The following is a 22,853-nucleotide window of genomic DNA, read 5'->3' as shown; positions in this document are numbered from 1 at the left end:
CTTGCCCTGCACTAATGCTAGAAATTGGATATGAACAAACACAAACATTTCATTCTGCTTTTCCTCTGAAAACTAATCGTGTTCTATGCTGTAATTATTTTGCAAAGTTTGCAAAACGATTGATAAAATTTTTAGAGTACTAATGGCAACACGCTGTATAATTGTGTAAATTGGTTTTTATTCGGCAACTGTACATTAAACAAATTCTTGGTCTTTAATTTCTAGGGCTAAATGCAAACAAGAGGATGCATAGAATCATATACAATCTTGCATAGAACAATAATTGCATGCATATATTATAGGTAAGCCTTTAGATTTGTTCCACTCAAATATTTTATATGTGATCCTTCTAGTTACTTAATTAGAGGGCATAGATTCTTGTGCTATCTTTTGAAGTGGTTCGATTACAAAATGCAAATGGCTAGCTCATGGTCCTTGATTTACAAAGTGGAATCTGACGCTTGACTTCCTTTTCTCCTGTCCTTTGTCATCAGAAAAGCAAATCCATCGCTCAAGAAGGAAAATTAGCTAGAACCCTTCAATGATCGGTCAATTAATTAGTGTTTAAAGATGTAATTACTAGTTATTACATCAGAATCATATTATCCGAAGACTTCCAAGGTAAAATTGCTTATTTTACTTCAAGTTTAGGTCATCCTCGTGCTTCACCATTACGCAAGGGATCCTCTGCATCATGGGATCATCCACTAATGAAGTGTACTGTTGTTTGTTTTGGTGGAAACACAGAAGTGGGATCAATTTGTCTGATCCATCTCCTTCTTTCAGAACAGAAGCAGGATCAATAGCTTAAGAATTAAGAAAACCCACGACGAAGGAAAGATTTCGATCGTACATAGGTTGGTAAACATGGCTGGCACGAAAAAGCGATACAGTATATAAAATTTGACTTCAAAAGCTTGCCCCCGCTCTTTCGCCCCACCATCCAAGGTAGCTATAACACCTTTTAGGGGGGAAATTAATGACAGAAGGAAAAGATGAAAGGAAAATTGAACTTCCAAATGCAACTATTGTTAAGGGTTAGAGGCACTAAGCACCCTAACTTTGGAGATATTTTCACATTTTTCTTTAACGTTATTTTTGTTGTATGTTGCCCCTTCTATTAAGTCACGTCAACTTTTATCATTATTAAAAGGAAAAGGTCAAAAGTTTCAATCTTGCCCTTATCTCCATTTCCCTTCATTTTTCTTTTACTTGTCTAAGTTTCTCATTTCACACCTTTTTCGTAGGTGCAATTTTTTTTTTTTTTGGAAAATTAAGAACTATGTTTCCAAAATATTCCACTTCTATTTTTTTTTTTTTAAATCTACCAATATTAAGCAAACACAAAACTTTGCTATTGTTAAAAATATTGCTCATTGATTATGAACATCAATCAATGGAGGTAAGATACAATTGTGGTAAGATATCTCTCAAATACGGGTTAGTGAAAATATAAAAATTTCGACTAAAAATTTTCTTGTTAAAATTACATAGCATTATATTTTTGTATCTATTTTATGATTTTATTTTAAATTTTACGACAGATTTCAATGGCATGTAATTTTTTAAAAAGGGGTTGGAACTCGTTTTAAGGACATTCTACCGAAACAAAAGGATCGGATCTTTTTTTCAAGCGTTGTTGTTTCTACACTAATTTTTACTTTGAAATCATTATTGTCTTTTTTGATAAACTGTTACTGTTGACCATTAGTTAAAGGGAGAAATTACAATAAAAACATCCTTAGAGAAAAAAGTGCAAATGGCAACAAACCTTAGGAGGTTAAGTGCCTGTAACCCTAAGATTAATTCTAGTGTTTGATACTGCTTTGTGACTGCGAACTTGCTACTATGGAGTTTGCTTTTGTCGAAATGGGAAGGAAATTGGAGGGGCTAAGTTTTGTTCTGAACTAGACACAAAGTTCTTTAATTACATTTTTTTTAACCTTTTACTTCTCTGCAGATCCTTCTCACTCCCAACTATCAATATTCTTTAATACTCCCTCCCTTTTTTTATAACTAACGTTTAAAAAATTTGCTCTAGTGTACTTTTATCTGTCGTTTTATTATTCCCATACAGTATTAATTATTTTTTCACAATTTTACCCTTTTATCTCTCTTTTCCAATACAGGGTTCTTAATTACTACTCCTAATAATAGTTTGGTGAGAGTTAGTTTGCATTGCTTTTGGCCTAGTAAAACAATACCATTTAGTACTCGAGTGAGAGAAAATATGGGTGAATTGGATAATTAATGAGGGTACAAAAGGAAAGTAGTGTACAGATTCAAGCAATGAAAAACTTTTCTTAATTGGTGTGTAAAACCTTAAATGTCAGTTATAAAAAAAGGGAGAGAGTAACACAGTAGTAACATACTTTCACTTTTACGTGTCTATGACTATAACTCTTCTGTTTTTGGACCATATTTCTATGATTAAATGGAGTAACGGTTTATGCCCCCTCATAAAAATTTTCGAGACTGTCTTCCCAAGTCTTCCTTTATGGTCATCTTCTTATTCTTGAATTTTCACTCGCATTATTATTTTCTCGTCGCTTGTTTCCCAAGTCTTTCCTTTGTCGTCGTCTTCTTTTTCTTTTTCACATCGTTTCCTTTCAGCTCTTGTCAGTAATGTGTAATCGCCAATGAGAATTGTTACCTTGGAGAGCAAGTGTCAAAAAAATAAGGAAAGAAATATCTTCAAATCTTGTGATTACGACTTTAATAGCATGGTACTATATCTGGTGGTTTTTCTCGTTTGAATTAACTCGGAAAAAGAAAATTATTGACTCGTTAACTTCATGGCTAGTCCAGTCAAGCACGGACAAATTTACAGATCTTTGGGCAAACTTTGGCATTCTTGATTGGATTGAAGTTTTTTTGCAGAAAAGCTTTTACGTGATCGCATTTCTCAAATACCCTTTTATTTCACATATATAAAATTGTTATAGTATATATTTTTATAAAAAATACATTTATGTATATAAAAAAGACAATCCAAACGAGTACTTGCGTAGACTAATTGTCTAACTTCCTCAAATTTTGTGTGTACTTGATTGGCGGATTTGTTATTGTATCAAAGAGATTGGATGAACACAATTACGAAGTGTATGGAAACAAAGCTCACGGTCAAGGACAAAATAATCAGTTAATTGCAATGAAAGTATAGACGACTCCTCCTTCAATCACAACAATAATATTCCCTTGAGTCCTACCCTTTGTATAAATAGGCCGCAAACAATTCCAACTACTTGCGAGCAGTTCGAGCCCTACTCGTAATATCAAGCTCGAGTTGACCAAATCGAACTCGAGTTCAAAGTTTGAGTTCAAAGATACTCAATTCATTTGCTCACGAGTTGACTCGAATATATACATATATGTGTGTGTATATATATATTATTTTAATAGTAAAATTACGTATATATCCTTAATATTTTATTATTTGTTAAAAAATTATTATTTTATTCATTTATTGAAAAATAAAATAATAATTATTTTTTATTTTTTTAACTTTGAACTCAAACTTTACATTGAGAGCTCGTCGAGTTTGAGTTTAATAAAACTAAGTCGAGATTGGAATTGATTAGACCAAAATTCTATTTGACTCGGCTCAACTTGTTTGTATTGTAGATAAGTTGATAAAACCAGTCATTAGATAGTCAAATAAGTTGTAAAAGATTGTTCACTGTGTAATAGTTCAAGAATGCCTCGCAATCAGAAACAAATAGAATTATTTATGTTTCAACCCTTTTTTTAACTGGCTTCTGATACAAAACTACAAATGGAAGTTATTGAGAGCAAGAGAATGAGAATGGGGGAACCAACTCCATTAACTTAAACCAACGGCCTTTTGGACCGTTGGCCATCACAAAGGCTTCTCAATTCTTTCTGAAATGGGAGGTCAAGGTTTTGAACTTACTTCCATTATTTGTCACTTTATGTGACTTCTCCAAATTCAGTCGGTGGACTATGTTTATATGTACGTCGATTTCGGACTCCTGCTCCAGTTAAAAGCATCCCAATCCGGACCAGAGGTGTATTTACTTCGAGACATTTGTAAATTGGAACTTTGGAAGACTGGGACAATCGGCACACGGGGAAACTTGAAGTCCTCCGTCCTCAACGAACAGGAGAGTTCAATCCGGAACCTTATGATCATCTAATCAATGCTCCTAAGGCCTGTCCGGTTAACAAAGTTCTTCTCAGAAAGAAAGAAAATTCATCATAACAACTGGATTGGGCTCCTCTCCAGTACTCATTCCTTCTGTTTTTCCTTATCCATCGTTTGGTACGCAGAAATATCCAAAATTAACAAGTTTTTCTAGCCAAAATGTTAACGACTCACAAGAATCTGCAGCAATTTCCTTGATTGTAAATTAACCTTGACGACAATAAAGATGTGAATTAATGACTTGCAAGAATCTGCAGCAATTTCCTGAATTTCAATTTAACCTTGATGACAGCAGTGATAACATGTCACGTCAAACTAAAGCAGCGTACAACAGTAAGCATTGAGATCCTCTACCGTCACAGTAGTAAATGCAAAGTGCAGTTAAAGGTAGGAAATGGGGTATTTTGAAATTGAATGGAGGAGATTAAATGTAAAACGCTAATTTTAATGTGTCAAAAAAGTTTATTGCGTCATTTTACTTTATTGTATTATCGTCCGTATTTGTTGTGTTAGTATCTACATCAATTATGTCATTATTGTCTATACTGTATTGGTAGTCAATACGAATGACAGCACAATCCCCTGATGGCAATAGTACAGAGTGTATTCAATTTCAAAAACCAGCTTGAATATCAGCCAATATTCATGAATGTGTATCAGCTTGTATAGCATAAAAACTTGCAGTAACCAGCTAAACATTCATGAATTTAAAAAAAGAAATGAAGAAAAAGAACAAAACAAACAAGAGGGCTCCCATTGCAATCGAAAACATGACCGGAAAAGGCATAAAGAAGGAATGAATCAGGAAAAAGAAGAATGAGTGATAGCAGTATTTGCTGATCAGATGGCTATAATGCTCCTTGCAGTCCTACCTGAAAAATGTCATCAAGCAGAATTGAACTTATAATAGTAGTTATCAGTTACTGGTCTGCGGCTGATGAAGAGTAGACAAGATTTTATGAGAGGGGCAGGGAACCCCTTATCAGCTATGACACGGGTTGGAAAGATAGGACTGAATGGGAAGTTGCGGACAAACAGATCCAGTCACATTTAGTTCCTTGTAGTATGGTTTAGCTAGAAAAGCCCGTCTGCATATACCGTAAAAGCTTTTTTAATGCTAGCACGAATGCTCCGCTCCACTCAAGTTTTATTGGTAACACAAAATAGCAAATTTAAAAAAAAAAAAAAAACAACAAAGCAATAGTACTTTTACGATTTTTCAAATGGCGAAGTAAACAAAGGGTATTATGACCAATCAATCAGCATAAGCAGCAATTTTGTCCATTATCTCTGCAACAATCTCTTTAGACTCCCTCAGCAACTTGATGCTTCCATTCAATCTGTAACGTTTACCAGCAATAGGTGGAGATTCCTCCAGCATCCGTTCCAATGCACCCCCGTGAGTTCCCATTAACTCATTCACCATTTCGGTTTCCATGTCTTTGTTCACCAGATTTTGGATGCTGAAGAGTAAATGCAAAGCCATGCTATCAACCAACCTCCTCAGGACAATCTTCCAATAAGCAGTCATCCTCATTTTCAGATCAAAAGCTTCTTGTGCAACGACCAGATGATTTCTCAGATGCCCGACTTCAACCTCACCAATTCCATTAATCTCTAGAGTTGTTGATTTCGTACAATCATTACAACGATCATTGATAATGTCCATGAACCTGTCCTGGCTTTCCATCAGATCATGCCAGGTTGCAGAGTACTCAGGATTACAAGTATAATCGGTGAGTTTCTCCATTTCGATGATCTGCGATACCCAATCAGCTGACTGCTCCCTTTTTTTGGAAACAAGATTTTGGGCTGCTCTTCTGATTGAAGGTTGAAGTTGTGGGTAGTTGTCAGAGTGCTTCATCAAGACAGGAACTAACACCCCTTGTAAATACTCCCAAAACTTGTTCACAAATCCAGCGGGTGTAGCGGAAATGGCCATGACCATTTTTTGTAGTGAAGTGCGAAATGCTTTGCGAGGAAGGAAATTAGGTAAGCTTATACCTTTTGCTTCCTCCAGGATGCTAATCTCTTCCTCCAAGAAGGCCTGCTTTTGTTCAACTTTGATAGAGATTAACTGCAAATCCTCATAGTAATCGCTCAGCATCTCTGCCAGTCTAGCAGTACAATGCATTTCCTTTTCATCTGGATACTCATCGAATTCCCCTCTGATAAATATTTTCCTCAGGGACTCTTTGGCTGAAGAAATGATGCGCATAAAAGCAGTGACTGCTTCAGGAACCGATTTCAACTGTTGTGGCAACTTGTTCAGCTCTGCAACACTTGTACTTAGCTTGTCATTGATCTTTCTCACAATATCTGGCAAGCATTTTGAAATTATAGTTGCCTGAATTTGCACCAGTTTCTGGGCTAAAACAGGAATGCCAACCATAGACTTGTGGATCTTGGACAGCAACGGATGTGTTTCGAAAAGCGTAGCTTCTACAGCTTGAGCTTCCTCGTATGATTCATCACCAATTCGATTTCTCACACAGACGTATCCAAGTCCAATATTCACATCATCAGCCATTACCTTCTCGAGCAAGCCTTCAGGGGATTTGTCTGCCTTGGTGACAACTGCCAGAGTTCTTTCGCCCATTTTGTCGAATTTTTGGGACATCCGAATTGATTCACAAGTTGAAAAATCAACAGTAGCTGATAAAACATTGAGTATTATGCTTTCTTCTGGTTTAATATACTCCATAATGATTGCTGATATTTGCTCATAGATGTCTTCAGGCTGCCCGTGAACTGGAACTCTAGTAATCCCAGGTAAATCCACCATAGTAAGATCAGGGACCCCATTCTTCTTAACAATCAAAGTCAGGGGAACCTTTGATATTCCCTTGCTTCTGCCGGCAATCTCATCAGTTGCAACGCTGATGGCCTCAGCAATATGGTCCTCATTGGTTGGAACAACTCTTCCGTTGAACTCCAAGCTCAGCTCTGGCTCGGGACTGGGATGACTTTGCAGCCTCATAATCAAGGGAACCCTTGTGCATATCCCTTGTCCCCTAGGCAAGCTAATTCCAGCCAAGGACTCTAGAACGCTGGACTTACCTGAAGATTGATCTCCTACAACAACAATTGTTGGAAGCTGGATTCCTTCTTGCATGACTTTAAGGTTTCGTAGCCTGTCTATGCAGTCCAGCAATGGCCTAATGCGTTCATTGTAGGATGACACGATGGGGGCTTGGATTGCTTGCATTTCTTCTTGATCATGAACAGCTTGAACGAGGTCTTTGGTGATTCCTTCAGAAACAACATTGGAGCCGTCTCTTAGTACACTCATGTTTAATTTGTCGTGGTTGTTGGTTTTGAGTGTTTCTATTATATTGTCGTAGGTAAAAAGATTGGGAACTTGGAAGGGAGAAAGGAGATGAAAGAGCAAGAGATTTTCAGGTTTGGTGAAAGCAAATTTGGATTTGTGGATAATTTATAGGTGATTTTTTATGTCGATCTCAATACCATCTCTTTTCTTGGAAGAAATAAGGTGTTCCAAGAATTGAGATAGAAATACGAAATCTATGAAAAAGTTAAATGATCAACCAAGCAAAACAATAGCATCTTTTGAAGTAGTTAACTCCAAGGTAAATCAGCACAGATTCCTTAACTCGCTCTGCAGAGTGGAAAGCTGATGCTTGACTTGCTTTTCTCTCATCCTTTGCCAACTGGAAAGTAAAAGTTCATCGAAAATCAGCTATAACCCTTCGATTGATCAGCAGACTAATTAGCGGTGTAAGATAGAATTACTTTGTTACACCAAAATAAATCGTGACAATCAAAAGACTTGGGAGGTCATTAAATTGCTCTTTTCCTTCAACTTTACGTCATACTTGTGCTTCACCATTGGCGTCATGTTATGACCTGATTCCGGAATGAAGAAAGGAATTGACGTGGGGTTTAGCAAAGAGAGAAAATTTAGAAATTAGGGAGAATGAGAAGAGCTTATTGATTTCATCTTCCAGAATGAATCAGTAGTACACGGGAGTAGCTTATTTATCGAGCTTCAAGTCACTTCTTGTAACAGAATAACTACTTGCTACTACTAGCGTGTTAAGCTGTAACTTCGCTAACTACTTCTAGCACGTGGCTGTGACATGAGGATACAGCAAAAATATAGCATTATTGGATTAATTATACAAGGCATAACATTGCTCCCCCCTTAAGAATCCGAGTCCCTAGGATTAAAATCTGGAAATTGTCCCTTGAGCACAATCCAATCTTACCACGTTGCTTCTGCAGGAGACATGTTCACCCAATCCGCCAGTACTTGAGTGACTGCAGAATTTCCTCTCTTTATCATTCTTCTATCCAAGGTGGCTTGAGGGGCCACTTTCACAGTGCCATCATCTATAACTTGAGGCAAACTACCACTCACGGATACACCCTTAGCAAACTTTTTTAACATAGATACATGGAATACAGGATGAATGGGAGCATCTGCTGGTAACTCCAGTTTATAAGCTCCAACCTTCTGTAAAATTTTAGAAGGTCCATAGCATTTGGATGAAAGCTTCAGATTTCTTCTAAGTGCTATAGAGCTTTGTCTGTATGGTTGAAGCTTCAAGTACACCCCATCTCCTACTTCAAAACTTCTCTTATCTGCATTCTGCTTCATCTTATTCTGAGCTACCTCTAGATTTTCTTTCAACAATCTATCCCAATCTTGTCTTCCCTTCACCCAATTTGTAGCTATTGAGGAGTTTTCCGCAGATGGCAACAAGCTAATTTGAGGGGGAGGATAACCATAAAGAGCCATGAAAGGAGTCATCTATAAAGCCGAGTGGTAATTGGTGTTATACCACCACTCAGCTGCAGTCAACCTCTGTCTCCATTTGGTGGGTTGCTGGAAGGTCATGCATCTTAGATAGGTCTCTAAGCACCTATTCAATCTTTCTATCTACCCGTCAGACTGTGGATGGTAAGTAGATGGTAGGTATAACTCGGTACCCACCTTTAAGAATAAGTCCTGCCAAAAAGCACTAGTAAAAACCTTGTCTCTATCTGAGACTATGCTAAGAGGTAGGCCATGTAGTTTGTAAACATGATTAAAGAACAACTGAGCTACATCTTGAGCTGTGTAATTGCTGGTAGGGGATATGAAATGTCCATATTTGGTGAATCTGTCAATGACCGCCATAATGGTATCATGCCCCTTAGATTTGGGAGCCCTTCTATAAAATCCATGGAGATATGCTGCCACGCTTGTTTAGGTATTAGTAAGGGTTGTAGTAGTCCCAGATATTTTCCTAATTCTGCTTTACTCTTTTTACAAGTGTCACAGCCCTGCACCATTTGTTCCACATCTCTTTTCATTCCCAGCCAGTAAAAATACAGCTTCATTCTATGATAGGTACCACTATTACCGAAATGACCACCAACTAGAGAATCATGCATGCATTCCATCAGCTTCCTTCTCAAATCAGTAGCATCCCCCACAAAAATTCTACCCTTGAACCTGATGATACCATGGTCATAAGTATAATCTGTAAGAGAGTCTCCATTAGTGGACAGATTTAGCAACAATTCCTTAGCTTTAGCATCTCCATTGTCGCTTTGAGTAACTTCCTGGAGCCATGCAGGCGTCACTATTGATATTGCATTCAATTCATTTTGCTCATTTTCACCCCTTCTGGACAAGGCATCAGCAACAATAGTGTCCCTTCCTTTCTTGTATTGAATCTCATAATCCATTCCCATCAGTTTAGAGAGCCATTTTTGTTGTAAGGGAGTAGTGATTCTCTGGTCTAGCAGATACTTGAGACTTTCATGGTCAGTCTTAATTACAATATGTGCTCCCATCAAGTAATGCCTCCACTTGGTCACTGCTACAATTAGGGATAGTAGCTCCTTCTCATATATTGACATCCCTAGATTTTTATTTGCTAGTACCTGACTCATATATGCTATTGGTCTTCCTTGTTGTATCAACACAGCTCCTAGAGCTTTGGCTGGCATTAGTCTCTAGGATAAAAGGTTTAGTAAAGTCCGGTAATGCTAATATAGAACTCATGGCCTATTTCAACTAGTAGAAAGCATTCTCAGCTTCTGTACTCCACCCAAAGGAATCCTTTTCTAACAAATCAGTCAAAGGTTTAGCTATCAACCCATAGCTCTTAACAAACCTTTGATAATACCTGGTCAACCCAAGAAAACCCCTTAATGCTTTAACAAACTCAGGACGTGGCTAGGATACCATGCTCTGTACCTTTGCGGGATCAGTTACCACTCCGTCCTTGGTGACAATGTGTCCCAAGTACTCAACCTATGGCTAACCAAAAGTGCATTTGGAGAGTTTGGCATAAAGTTTATGATGTCTGAGAGTATCCAGAACTTGTTTAAGGTGAATAAGGTGGGTAGTCAAATATGGGCTATATACTAAGATATCATCAAAGAAGACTAATACGAATTTTCTGAGAAATTGAATTCATGAGTGCTTGAAAGGTTGCCGGGGCATTAGTAAGCCCAAATGGCATAACGAGGAATTCATACAATCCAGTGTGAGCTCGAAAGACTGTTTTAGGTATATGATTGGGATGCATTCTAATCTGGTGATAACCAGATCTGAGATCAATTTTGGAAAATATTTTGGAACCATGAAGCTCGTACAAGAGATCATCAATGATAGGGATAGGAAATTTGTCCTTAATGGTGATTTCTTTAGCTGTCTATAATCAATACAAAACCTTCAGGTTTCATCTTTTTTTCTAACTAGCAGGACGGGTGAAGCGAAAGGGCTATGACTAGGCTGAATAATGCCATTAACTAGAATTTCTTGAACTTGTTTCTCAATTTCATTCTTCTAAATGTGGGGATATCTATAAGGAATCAACTTGAAAGGTTTAGAATCTGGTTTAAGGGGTATCTCGTGATCTAATTGTCTAATAGGGGGTAAGGTGGAGAGTTCTCCAAACACATCAGTACAATAAGCCAGGAGTGCACTTATGGAGTCATCAGTGTGAGACGTTACCTTAGGAGTGTTAACTGCTAGAACACAGGGCCTGTGGAGAGTTTCTTTCTTCTTGTATCTCATAAACTTTTGGACAGTTTTTCCCTTCCTCAGTTTGATGTCTGCCTTTCTTAAATCTCCTTGTAGCTTTATTTCCCACCCCTCCTGATTAAAGGAGAATTGCAGATGCTTGAAATCAAAAGTTATAGGACTATGCTCTCTCATCCAATTAACCACCAATACCATATCGTACGGCTCAATTGCAAGCACATATCCATCATGAGTGAATGTATGCCCTTGTATTTCTAAGGATGAATCCGTGGAACCCAGCTACTACACTGTAGCATCTGCCCATTAGCCACCTTGACTGCGAACAATTTCCTTGGTACTACTAATTGAGGATTTTCCTCGAACACTGAAGCTTCAACAAAAGTGTGAGAACTTCCTCCATCCCAAAATATTGAGAGTGGTTTGCCATTAAATTTCCCTTCAGTTTGATAGTACCCTGCAGCAGCTCGCCAATCATAAAGTGGATGGAAAATACTACATCTTTATGACTATTGGAAAGAGTTCGATCGTACATAGGTTGGCAAACATGGCTGGCATGAAAAAGTGATACAGTATATGAAATTTGACTTCAAAAGCTTGCCCTTGCTCTTTCACGGATACGGGGCAGGGACGGTCATCAGAAGGACCGTCCCTGAACAGTTCCCTAACAAACTCTAATAAGAGGCCCTTATGCATCCATGTTGATATAAATAAAATGCTCCCGTTTCACTTAGTGAGCATAAAAAAAAATTTAAAAAAAAACTTGCCTTAGCCTAATAGATTCCACTACTGTCGAAACTTCGTTCCAAAAAAATCCCGCCCAAATTGATTGGGCATGACTATCCATTAAAACTCAAAGCCTAATGCTCTCCCTCCAAAAATCAATCTCTTACTTTCCATCCAAAATTTGTCAATATAACTCCATAACTCTAGAACTAGAGCAAAATAACATTCAAGAACAAGAAAATTGCAGACGAAGAGTGCCAAAGAAGAGCCATGGAAATGTACTATCACCCATCAATCATTACACTGAGGAGAAGGAAGAACTACTTGCTGAAGGAAAAGGTGTTGGAGATCTGATAGTAGAAGGTGGTAGGATTTGAGACAGAGAAACACCCAATTGCATCTGCATAAACCCTTCAGGTAACAATGTTGCAAACCAATGACTTAATTTCCATTTTTTGGTGAATGGTGTCCATCTATTGTACTTGTAGTCTTCATGGAAACCCTTTGAATAGTAGAAGTTAATTAGTTGATGGACTGCACAAGAGAGGAGGGTAAAGAAAAATTTTGCATGCCAAATGTTTGCAAAATAGAAAAAAAAACTTTCAAACCAATTAGTAGAAAGAGTTATTACTAGGGGATGTATAGGAGTATTTGTCTACAATAACAACATCAGATCAACAATAAAGTCAAGGTTATAAAGAAACAAAAAATTTCAAGTTATATTTTTCATTTGTGTCGGTTGGTAGGGACATGTAATGGTGTAGATAGAATTACTGGGTGTTTATGGGTAATTACAACGAAATAAAATAGGAAGTACATTAAGAATAATAGCAAGCAAAGTGAATGATTATAATGAATTATAAGATGTTCCAGTGAGTATGCCTTTACATCAATACTGGATAGCAAAATAATATTTGTAATTAACTGGTGATAGTGGAGAAACACTTTCATGCAGTTGGAAATTAATAATCACTTACACTAAAATGTTCAATTTGCTTAAAAAAGTCACAATGAAGGGAAAAAGAAGGAATAGAGGCCAACAAAAAGAGGAAAATGCACACATTATTAACCATTAATGAGTGGTATTTCATGTTTGAAGATTAGTACTTATTCATATAAGAACTGTCTAGTAATTGAAGTGAATTACTTTAAACTTAATTGGTATGAGTATTTAAAATCATTTATATATATTAGATTGAATGTACATACGGTTCAGTATGCCTTATGTAGTGCAAAAATATAATTATAAGATGTCTTAGTAGTGTGCCTGTACATCATATTAGATAACTATTATTTTTTATGAATAAACAGTGACCGTGGAGAAATACTTTCATATAGTTGTAAATTAATAATCAATTAAAATAATGCCCCTGTTAAAGAAAGGTGTGAAGGTTTGACAATAAAGGAAAAAAAATAAAAGGAAATGCACGCATCAAATAATAATGGTGGTCCCTGTTTCTTGTGGATTGCTTCAAAGTTGATTGGTATTAATGTAAATTCTAATTTTTATGTGTTAGGTTGAATGTACATATTGTTCAATATGCCTTACTTACTGGTAGAAAATGGTTACAAGATGGTTTAGTTAATATGCCTATACATCATATTGGATAAGTATTGTTATTGGTGAACAATTAGTGACAATCGACAAATACTTTTATGTGGTTGTAATTCAGCAATGAAGTAACAGGATGATGTTGAAGCAAGATCTACGGGATTTATAATGAAAGGAAAAGAAATATAAGGAAGAGAAGCGAGGTGAAGTGTACACACTATTAATTTGACAATTTATTATCGCATGTTTGTTACTTGGTACTTATTTGTACATTCCTAGTCTATGGGATTAAGCTTGATTGGATAAGTGTAGGATGTAATATGTATGTATTAGGCTAAATGTACTCAATGTTCAATATGCCTTACTCAGATTTGAATCTAGTATATCATATTTAGTTGTGATTTTATAACGTCATATGAATGCCAGGAAAAAAAAGGAAGCAGGGCAGGGACGGTTAATAGAGATCAATCGTCCCTGAACAATGTAATATTTTTTGAATATTTTGTAACTCTATGTAAATTTCTTGTACATCCTTACAACAGAAATGTGATATTTGGTTACTGTTCGTATAAGTCCTATATATAATAATTGTGTTTTTGTTGTTAAATTTTTATAAGTTGTTCACATAAAGTTCCGTTTTGTTTAAAAAATGTTATTTTGTTCAGAACGGTTGTTTTGAACAAAGTAAGTAGCCTTTACAATTTGCATGAGCAGTGGCAAGATAGCACGGAAAAAGACAAAGAAGAATCCAAGAGAAAAGGAAGAAATATAAATAGGGGGAACTACCAAACTTGCAGAACCAATCCCATCATTTATAATTAGAAAGGAAAAGAAGAAACCAACTTGAGAAGAAGAAATGAAGCAAGCGAACTCAGCTAATAGCATTGTATAACAGCATTGATGGCAGACAACCTAAGGTTCCATCTAAATCACTTAATACGTAAGTGGCTAGTGTTTGTCTCTTGCAACATCTATAGAACTCAATACGTGAGCTTGATGATAATTATGCGCAACATGCAATGGGAAGCAGTCAGGGAAAAGAAGAAAAAAAATGAAGGTAAAACATCTTGTTCAGATTGCCTTTTTTAGTGTGGAAAAATGGTTACCAGTTATGTTAATTAGTATGCATACATCGTGTTAGATAACTATTACATTTTGTGATAGAATAGTGATAGTGAAAAAAATACTTTGACATGGTTGTAAATACACACTTAACTAGTATAATGATATTAAATAAAGTCCTAGAAATTGATAATGGAACCCTTGTGAGGAAAGAAATAGAGACATAAGTTTACTCTTGTTTGTAAGTTGAAACCCCAATTAATTGTGGCAGATCAATAATTGAAACCCACAGTATGAAAATTGATTGGCATGAATCTTGGTTCTAATGCCTATATGTTAGGTTGAATGTACTTGTTGTTCAAAATGTCTTGCACATAATTGAATCTACCATATCATTACTTTATCTTGATTTAGGAATGTCAGGAAAAAACCTTATTAACATGAAAACAACTACATAGCTATACCTTCACAGAAAAATGCAAATATTAACTATACCAAAGTTCTAGAATACATTCCAACTCATTTAGCTATTTTTCACTATGCTATTTCCAATCTACTTTTTATAGATATGCACAATCAAGTAACTAACACCTCATTGATTATACCTCATAGATCATGTACATTTTCATAAGCTGATTAATGCAGATATTAACAAACATTAGTAATTGTTTACTCTTGTTTATATTTTGAAACCTCGACTAACTGTAGTAATCCAGTAATTGAAGCCTACAGTATGAGAATTGATTGGCATGAGTCTTGGTTCTAATGCCTATATATTAGGTTGAATGCACTTGTTGTTCAAAATGTCTTACTCATAATTGCATCTGCTATATCATTTTTAGAACTACTTTATCTTGATTTAGGAATGTTGGGAGAAAATCTTATGTAATTGTTTATCAAAAAGTTGGTGCAGATGGCATATAAGAGATTGAGAAGTTTGATTAAGAAAGCATCTAGAGAAGAAAAAAGTGAAAAATTAGATAATAGCGAACTTGAAGCATCATCAAAATCCTTGAATATGTAAGTTTGTCAATGCTTTTATGTTGCACCAGTATGTTGGTAGGATAGTGAGACGTGATTTTTTTTCTTTTTCTTTTTCAACAAACGATAATAGCTTTATAAATATTAACACTTGATAATACAAGAATTACTTACAAAAGGGGCAACTTGGAAAGTCACTTTCCCAATCTATGTCATTAACTAGCTTTGATGCAAAAAGTGCTAGCCTATGACTTGCTATATTTGGTGTTCTAGGTACCTAAGATATTGTGCAATGGTCAAAATCTAGTGTTAGGTCCGCAATGTCTTCCAAGATGTTTGCTAGAGTTCCATCTTGTACATTGTTGCATCTGATGTTGTTTGTGTCTATGAGACGTGATTATTTGATTGATTGCAATTAAGAGTTGTTGAATCTTAGTCAAATTGATATGTGTTGAACAAAGTAAATAACCTTTACAATTTGCATGAGCGGTGGCAAGATGGCACGGAAAATGGCAAAGAAGAATCCATGTGAAATGGAAGAAATATGAATGAGCTTGCAGAACCAATCCCACCATTTATAATTAGAAAGAGAAAAAGAAATCAACTTAAGAAGAAAAATGGAAAAAGTGAAACTAGATTAACAGCATTGTATAACTCTTTTACTTTCTTTTTATACATTTTAGTTACTACAATATTTGTAAATTTTGTATTTCAATTTATAGAAAATGTTATGTAGTGATAGGTAAGAATCCTTGTAGATATCATTGTAATCATCATAGATTTTTGTTCAATTTGTAAATTTGTTTGAAGCATTATATATATCTATTAGAATTGTTGTATATATTGTTATGACTAGATTGTACATTTGGTTGATTTTTATATGCATCATACTTAATAAAGTTAAGGATATTTGTTCAAAGAGCAATTAAATGATAGAAGGATGCCAAAATTGACATCCCAACTGTGTTTCTAAGGTTTTTAGTTTGGAGTTTGACAAAAATGGAAACGAGTGACACTATGATTGGGTGTTACAAATTTGTTGATAAAAATCAAAACGTGTACACTCCACAGAAAAATGCTAATATCAACTACACCAAAGTTTCTAGAATACATTCTAACTCACGTAGCTACTTTTTATTGCATTATATCTAATTTTTCTTTTATAAATATATATATTCAAGTGACTAACACCTAACATGATGTACATTTTTATAAACTAATTGTAACTCATAAATCACTCCGTGTAAAGTGCTCACAGATAAATTAGTACTACTCATACAAGTAAAATTATGCATCAATTATAGGGAGATGCACAAGTTGATCAAATGGTCAATAACCATTTCAAAGTTATGCTTACCATTGCACTACCTTTCATAGATATATACAGATAAGTAACTAATATCTAACATGATGTACATTTTTGTAAACTGATTGTATCTCATAAATCACCTCGTATAAGTTGCTTATAGGTAAATTAGTATTAGTTATACAAATTAAATTACACACCTACTGCAGCCTGCAAGAAGATGCACAAGTGGGTCAAAGCACTAATAATCATTCCAAGTGTATGCGTACCATTGCACTATGCATGTGGCTGCGATGACTAATTGCAATACGCATGAGTAATTACTACTTTTTAAGATTGTCATATATTGACAACTAAAATTTTACCTAAATCCACTACTTTCATAATAGTGGTAAATAACTAGTTAAATTTTTGTTCAATCAAAATGTATGTAACTTATAAGTAACCAAATGTAACTAATTTTCACTAATTTGTGAAACAAATTTTTTTTTTGAACATATCATAAAATGGACTAAATAGTTTGTAAGGCATTAGCAATGGAAAGTCAGTAAATACTAACATGAGATACAACATCGACATGTAACTAATTAACAATAAAAAGTAAATATTTTTTTTTGCTAATTGATAGAATAGAGTTATTGCTTTGAATATATTGTAAAATAGATTGAGCTAACCATAAAAGATTAATAACAAATAGTACTTAAATATTAACTAAATATACAACACTGATAAACAGAATCTAAAATTAATAATTTAACTTTTTTTTCCGCTAATACATTGTAAAATGGATTGAACATATGGTAATGCATTAAAAACTAATTGTAAGTACATTCTAACTAGTATTACAAGTCTAGCTTAATGAACTGTCTAATTGTCCAATCTAATTTCTTTACTCCACCAGCATTGATTGATATCCATTGATTTGTCAAAAGAAACTATCTTTGCCCATGATATACTGCAAAATAAAATTAATAAGATATAATGTGTTAGCAATTACATACAAGGTATAGTTAATCAGATCCCAATTTATACGCCTATATGAACTCTATGAACCAATAAACAACTATATAGTAAATTCATTCTTACATTATGTGTATGTATGTGACAGTGTCTATGGGTTAACAACCAATTACAAATTCAAACAATAGATTAACTTTTGTAAATTTATGGCCATATAAGCATACATAAGATATAGTACTACTCCGTACCTACTAATAACGTGTACACTCTACAGAAAAATGCTAATATCAACTATACCAAAGTTTGTGAAATACATTCCAACTCATGTAACTACTTTTTGTTGCGCTATATCTAATCTCCCTTTTACAAATATACATAGTCAAGTAATTAACACCTAACATGATGTACTGTTTTGAAAACTGATTGTACCTTATAAATGATCTCGTGTAAGCTACTCATAGACAAACAAGTATGACTCGTACAATTAAATTTACATATCCATTATAGGGAGATGCCCAAGTTGATCAAAGGGCCAATAACCATTTCAAATTTATGCGTACCATTGCACTACCTTTCATAGATATACATAATCAAATAACTAACATCTAACATAATGTACATTTTAGTAAACTGATTGTATCTCATAGATCACCCCGTGTACGGTGCTTATAGGCAAATGAGTATTAGTCATACAAATAAAATTACACAACCACTGCAGCCTGCAAGGAGATGCACAAGTGAGTCAAAACACTAATAACCATTTCAATTGTATGCATACTACTACACTATGCATATGGTTGTGATGACTAATTGAAAGATGCATGTGGACAAATAACTGTATGTTTCAACAATTTCTATGCATCATACTTAGTCAGTAACACAGTGTACATTATTTCAACCAGATTGTACATTTACTAAATATTTATATATATACATGCTACTTATTGAAGTAAACTACCTATCTACTAAATATTTAATGCATTCTCATAAGCACTAATGGTCAATTTAATAGGTGATTGGAACAAATAACCATCTAGTAAAAACTTTTGATATAATGTTATTGATGAATAACATACCATACATTCTGATAAACATGGTGTACATCACGCACCTTATCTAGACAAAATCCTACAAGTTATCAAAAGTCATGCCATACTTTAAAAGCAATTACAAGTAGCAAAATTTATACATGTACAGTCATATCAATAGATTGTAACTTTTAGCTTGCTTTCTATATATTCATACAAATACAAGAATTGTATAATACATAACTCTTGCTTTATAACATAATTTTCCTAACTATACTTAACATTTTCCCCTAGTTGTGTGAAGCTTAAACTTCTTTATCAATCTAATGACTTGGTTATTTTCAGAGTTACTAATCGACCTATGAATAACCAAAATTAAGGATAAGGGTTAGTAGAATTACCTTCGTCTACCTCTACCATTGTTTTTCAACCTTACTTCGCCATCCGGAATAGTGGTGTATGTACTCAGTTCTATTTTGCTACCCAATATTTGCTTCAGGATCGAAATTGCGAGGCATTAATACCTGTTGCATCTGTCTTCTTTACCCTTAATCGTCAACAGATCTCCTCTATAATGATGAAACACTACTATAGCCTGTTTCTTCAGTTTGAATAGCCCTTATCCATCAAGCACATATCCCTCACAACACGTTACTTCTCCAGCTTTAACAAAGAAGGAGAAGGTTATCTCTCAGTAATTTTCTCATCCCCAGTTAGAGAGAGAAATTAGTTTCCTTGAAGATAAATATGATGTTGAATTTTCAATTCCCGATTAGAAAGATAAAGTTGTTTTCTTCAACATTGTGTTAAATAGTGACTTTCCCAATTTTAAGTTGAAGCTAACTATCAAATTCAAAATTTCATTTCAAAATTCAAACTTTTGAAAGTTCCGTTTAGTTTAACCCAGTCCGTTAAGATAAGCCAAGTCAAATTTTTTTTTTTTTTAGATTTTACTAATTGGAACGATAACACTTTTGCTTCTCTTGTGATCCTTGGCTGTGTGGCTCTTTTTCAGCCACATATTTAGGCTTGTGAGGAGACCGTTTAGGCTTGTGAGGACCGTCCCTGCCCCATATGGATGAGAGGCAGGAGCAGTCATCAGATGGACCGCTCCTGAACTGTTAAGGGCCAAGATTTGGCTATAAAAAATTGTAAGGTCCATATCACTTCTTGTACATCGATTTTCACAACGTGTGTGGAGCCCACAAAATTTTATTCTAAAATTACACATTGTGCAAATAAAGTTATACTTGTGCAAACAAAGTTACGTGGTATGTAAAATGCATAAAACCGCGAAGAACAGTTGCAACCGGCAACCGTTCCTGCCCGTGGTCCACCCTATATCCGCTCTTTCGCCCTACTGTCCAAAGTAGCTATAACACCTTTTAGGGGGGAAATTAATTACGGAAGGAAAAGATGAATGGAAAATTGAACTTTCAAATGCAACTATTGTTAAGGGTTAGAGGCACTGAGCACCCTAACTTGGGAGATATTTTCACATTTTTCTTTAACGTTATTTTTGTTGTATTTTGCCCCTTCTATTAAGTCACATCAACTTTTGTCATTAAAAAGAAAAGGTCAAAAGTTTCAATCTTGCCCTTATCTCCATTTCCCTTCATTTTTTTCCTTGTCTAAGTTTCTCATTTCACACCTTTTTCGTAGGTGTAATTTCCTTTTTTTTTTTTTGAAAATTAAGAACTATGTTTCCAAAATATTTCACTTCTATTTTTTTTTTTAAAAAATCTACCAATATTAAGCAAACAGAAAACTTTGCTATTGTTAAAAATATTGCACATTTATTATGAACATCAATAAATGGAGGTAAGATACAATTGTGGTAAGATATCTCTCAAACACGTGTTAGTGAAAATATAAAAATTTTGACAAAAAATTTTCTTGTTAAAATTACATAGCATTATTTTTTGGTATCTATTTTATGATTTTTGTTGTACATGAAATGATTTTATTTTAAATTTTACAATAGATTTCAATGGCATGTAATTTTTTAAAAAGGGGTTGGAACTCGTTTTAAGGAAATTCTTCCGAAACAAAAGGATCGGATCTTTTTTTCAAGCATCATTTCTTCACTAATTTTTACTTTGAAATCATTAATTTCTTTTTTGATAAACTGTTATTGTCGACCATTAGTTAAAGGGAAAAAGTACAATAAAAATAATGTTAGGAAAAAAAGTGCAAATGGCAACAAACTTTAGGAGGCTAAGTGCCTTTAACCCTAAGATTAATTCTAGTGTTTGATACTGCTTTGTCTGTGACAGCCCCACCTCCCACTAAAGCGAACCAAAGGGTTCGGCGGACCGCTTGTCCAACTCTCGCAGGGACTCAGTCGTTCACTTCAATTCTTAATCAAAACCAGAATAAAATCACAGGAATAAACATAACAACGATCCAAAACTTAAAGCAAAACTTATATACATTGCTATCTCAAAAGGGAGTACAAATATCGAATATACAAAAGTTATCAATTCTTCATACATCCAACCCGTGCCAAGCGCTTGGGCGAGAACCATTACAAAATCAGAGATCCAGCCTAAGCTAGTCTATACAAAACTCCTGTCCTGGTTCGCCTTCCCCTGTTAAGGAAAACGAAACTAAAGGAATGAGTTAAAAGTTCAGTGAGGTTCCGAACACATAATCAAACAGTCAATTCAATACATTAAACATAGAATATCAATATTTCACGATAATAACACATTCATTAAAAGAATACGGGCTCACAAGGAGCCATTCATTCGTTCGTTCATTCATTCTCCTATCATTCCCCTTATTCCTCCAATCATTTGAAAATGCGTTTTTGTAAGTAAAACCCTCGTTCGTTCATTCGTTTCATTCACCCCCTTCTTGGACGTTGTCCAGGCTCCACCAGAATTCAAGGTAATACTCGAGTATACCAAACGTTCACACCCAGGGTTACCATATCGCCCGATCGAGTCCGCTTCTGGCCCGAGTCGATCGGTAACAAAGCGCAGGGTCCAGTTCAGCCAAAAGGCTTACATCATGCACATGTAACATTTCAATCATTAAATCATTGAAAATTTCACATTTTATTTAGGTCGAGCGCGATAAAGTACACACTCACCTAAAAAACTCGTTTTGAAAATCCTGAAAAGCACTTAACACATTGTCAAACAATAACACAAGTTATGAAGTCAAGAAAAATATAGCAAACAAGGAACACTCACCTATTTATGCAAAATAACGTGCAAAATATCCTTCCGGGTCTTACCCTTAGTCATCGAGAAAACCTAAAATTAAACGAGAAAGAATATTACAGTTTATCTAGCAAAACAATTATGTGAAATCGAGAAAACCCGACTAATTACGAGTAAAACGTATAAAGATGACCTTCAAGTGAAAAGCGGGTATTTGGATCTGTGGACAGAAATAACTAGGGTTTCATAAACCAAACTTAAAACTAAACTCAAAAGGGTTATAAAATTTCTAACGGAAAACACTTGGACCAAAGACAAATCGGAATCCAACTAGATAAACTAAAGAAATATGTTTTTTTTTGAATCATTTGGGTAGTTCAAAATCAATATATAATCAAGTAAATATTATACAAAAAATATCTTGATGAAAAGCATGTGAAAAGGAGGACAAAAATACCTTAACTTCACACTTAAACCCTTACTTGAAAGTAGTTCATTTGTGGTCGAGAAAATCGTAGTTCATACCTCTATATTTTGGTACGGAGTAAGTAAACATTTGAAATTTCAAATTGAAGAGGTATCATGTTTTAAAATGATAAAACGATCATAATATTTACCAAGTAGAAATATAGGAGTTCAAATGAAAAATATGTTTTCGAACACCCTTCGAGAGCATCAAAGTAGTTTTCCCATGAAATACGCCCAACTTGACTCAAAACACATTTCTAAAACCATTTTAACTCACTCACATTACAAGAAAATAAACGGACGGTATTTCCCTCTAAAACTTCATTTTCTTCCTACAAACAAATACCCAAACTTGCAAGAATCAAACACAATCACACATTCGGTTTATAAACAATAAAACACGTCCAATTAGGCCACACTATCCTTCAATTAAAG

The 22,853-nt window shown here is 34.8% G+C and overlaps 2 protein-coding genes across 2 annotated transcripts; both read right to left on the bottom strand.

Annotated features, from left to right (window-relative positions):
• Positions 1-5,260: 5,260 nt before the first annotated feature.
• On the bottom strand, positions 5,261-11,281 carry LOC113709613 (dynamin-related protein 4C-like). The gene is made up of 2 exons (XM_072065004.1): positions 11,139-11,281; positions 5,261-7,836 (listed from the first exon to the last, which is right to left on the bottom strand). Exon 2 carries the CDS (start codon positions 7,455-7,457, stop codon positions 5,421-5,423), a length of 2,037 nt encoding a protein of 678 aa, XP_071921105.1. The 5' UTR covers positions 7,458-7,836; positions 11,139-11,281; the 3' UTR covers positions 5,261-5,420.
• LOC140014242 (uncharacterized) lies at positions 8,391-8,939 on the bottom strand. The gene has a single exon (XM_072064680.1). It carries the CDS (start codon positions 8,937-8,939, stop codon positions 8,391-8,393), a length of 549 nt encoding a protein of 182 aa, XP_071920781.1.
• Positions 11,282-22,853: the final 11,572 nt, after the last annotated feature.

Source organism: Coffea arabica, chromosome 9c (genome assembly GCF_036785885.1).
Source record: "Coffea arabica cultivar ET-39 chromosome 9c, Coffea Arabica ET-39 HiFi, whole genome shotgun sequence".
In the NCBI taxonomy this organism is placed as follows: domain Eukaryota; kingdom Viridiplantae; phylum Streptophyta; class Magnoliopsida; order Gentianales; family Rubiaceae; genus Coffea; species Coffea arabica.
Note: the sequence above shows the minus strand (reverse complement) of the source record. Positions and strands in the feature narration are given on the sequence as shown.

What these genes read in the sequence shown, in the direction of transcription:
- LOC113709613 (XM_072065004.1), bottom strand. Translation starts at nt 7,457, where the DNA reads ATGAGTGTACTAAGAGACGGCTCCAATGTTGTTTCTGAAGGAATCACC.
- LOC140014242 (XM_072064680.1), bottom strand. Translation starts at nt 8,939, where the DNA reads ATGACTCCTTTCATGGCTCTTTATGGTTATCCTCCCCCTCAAATTAGC.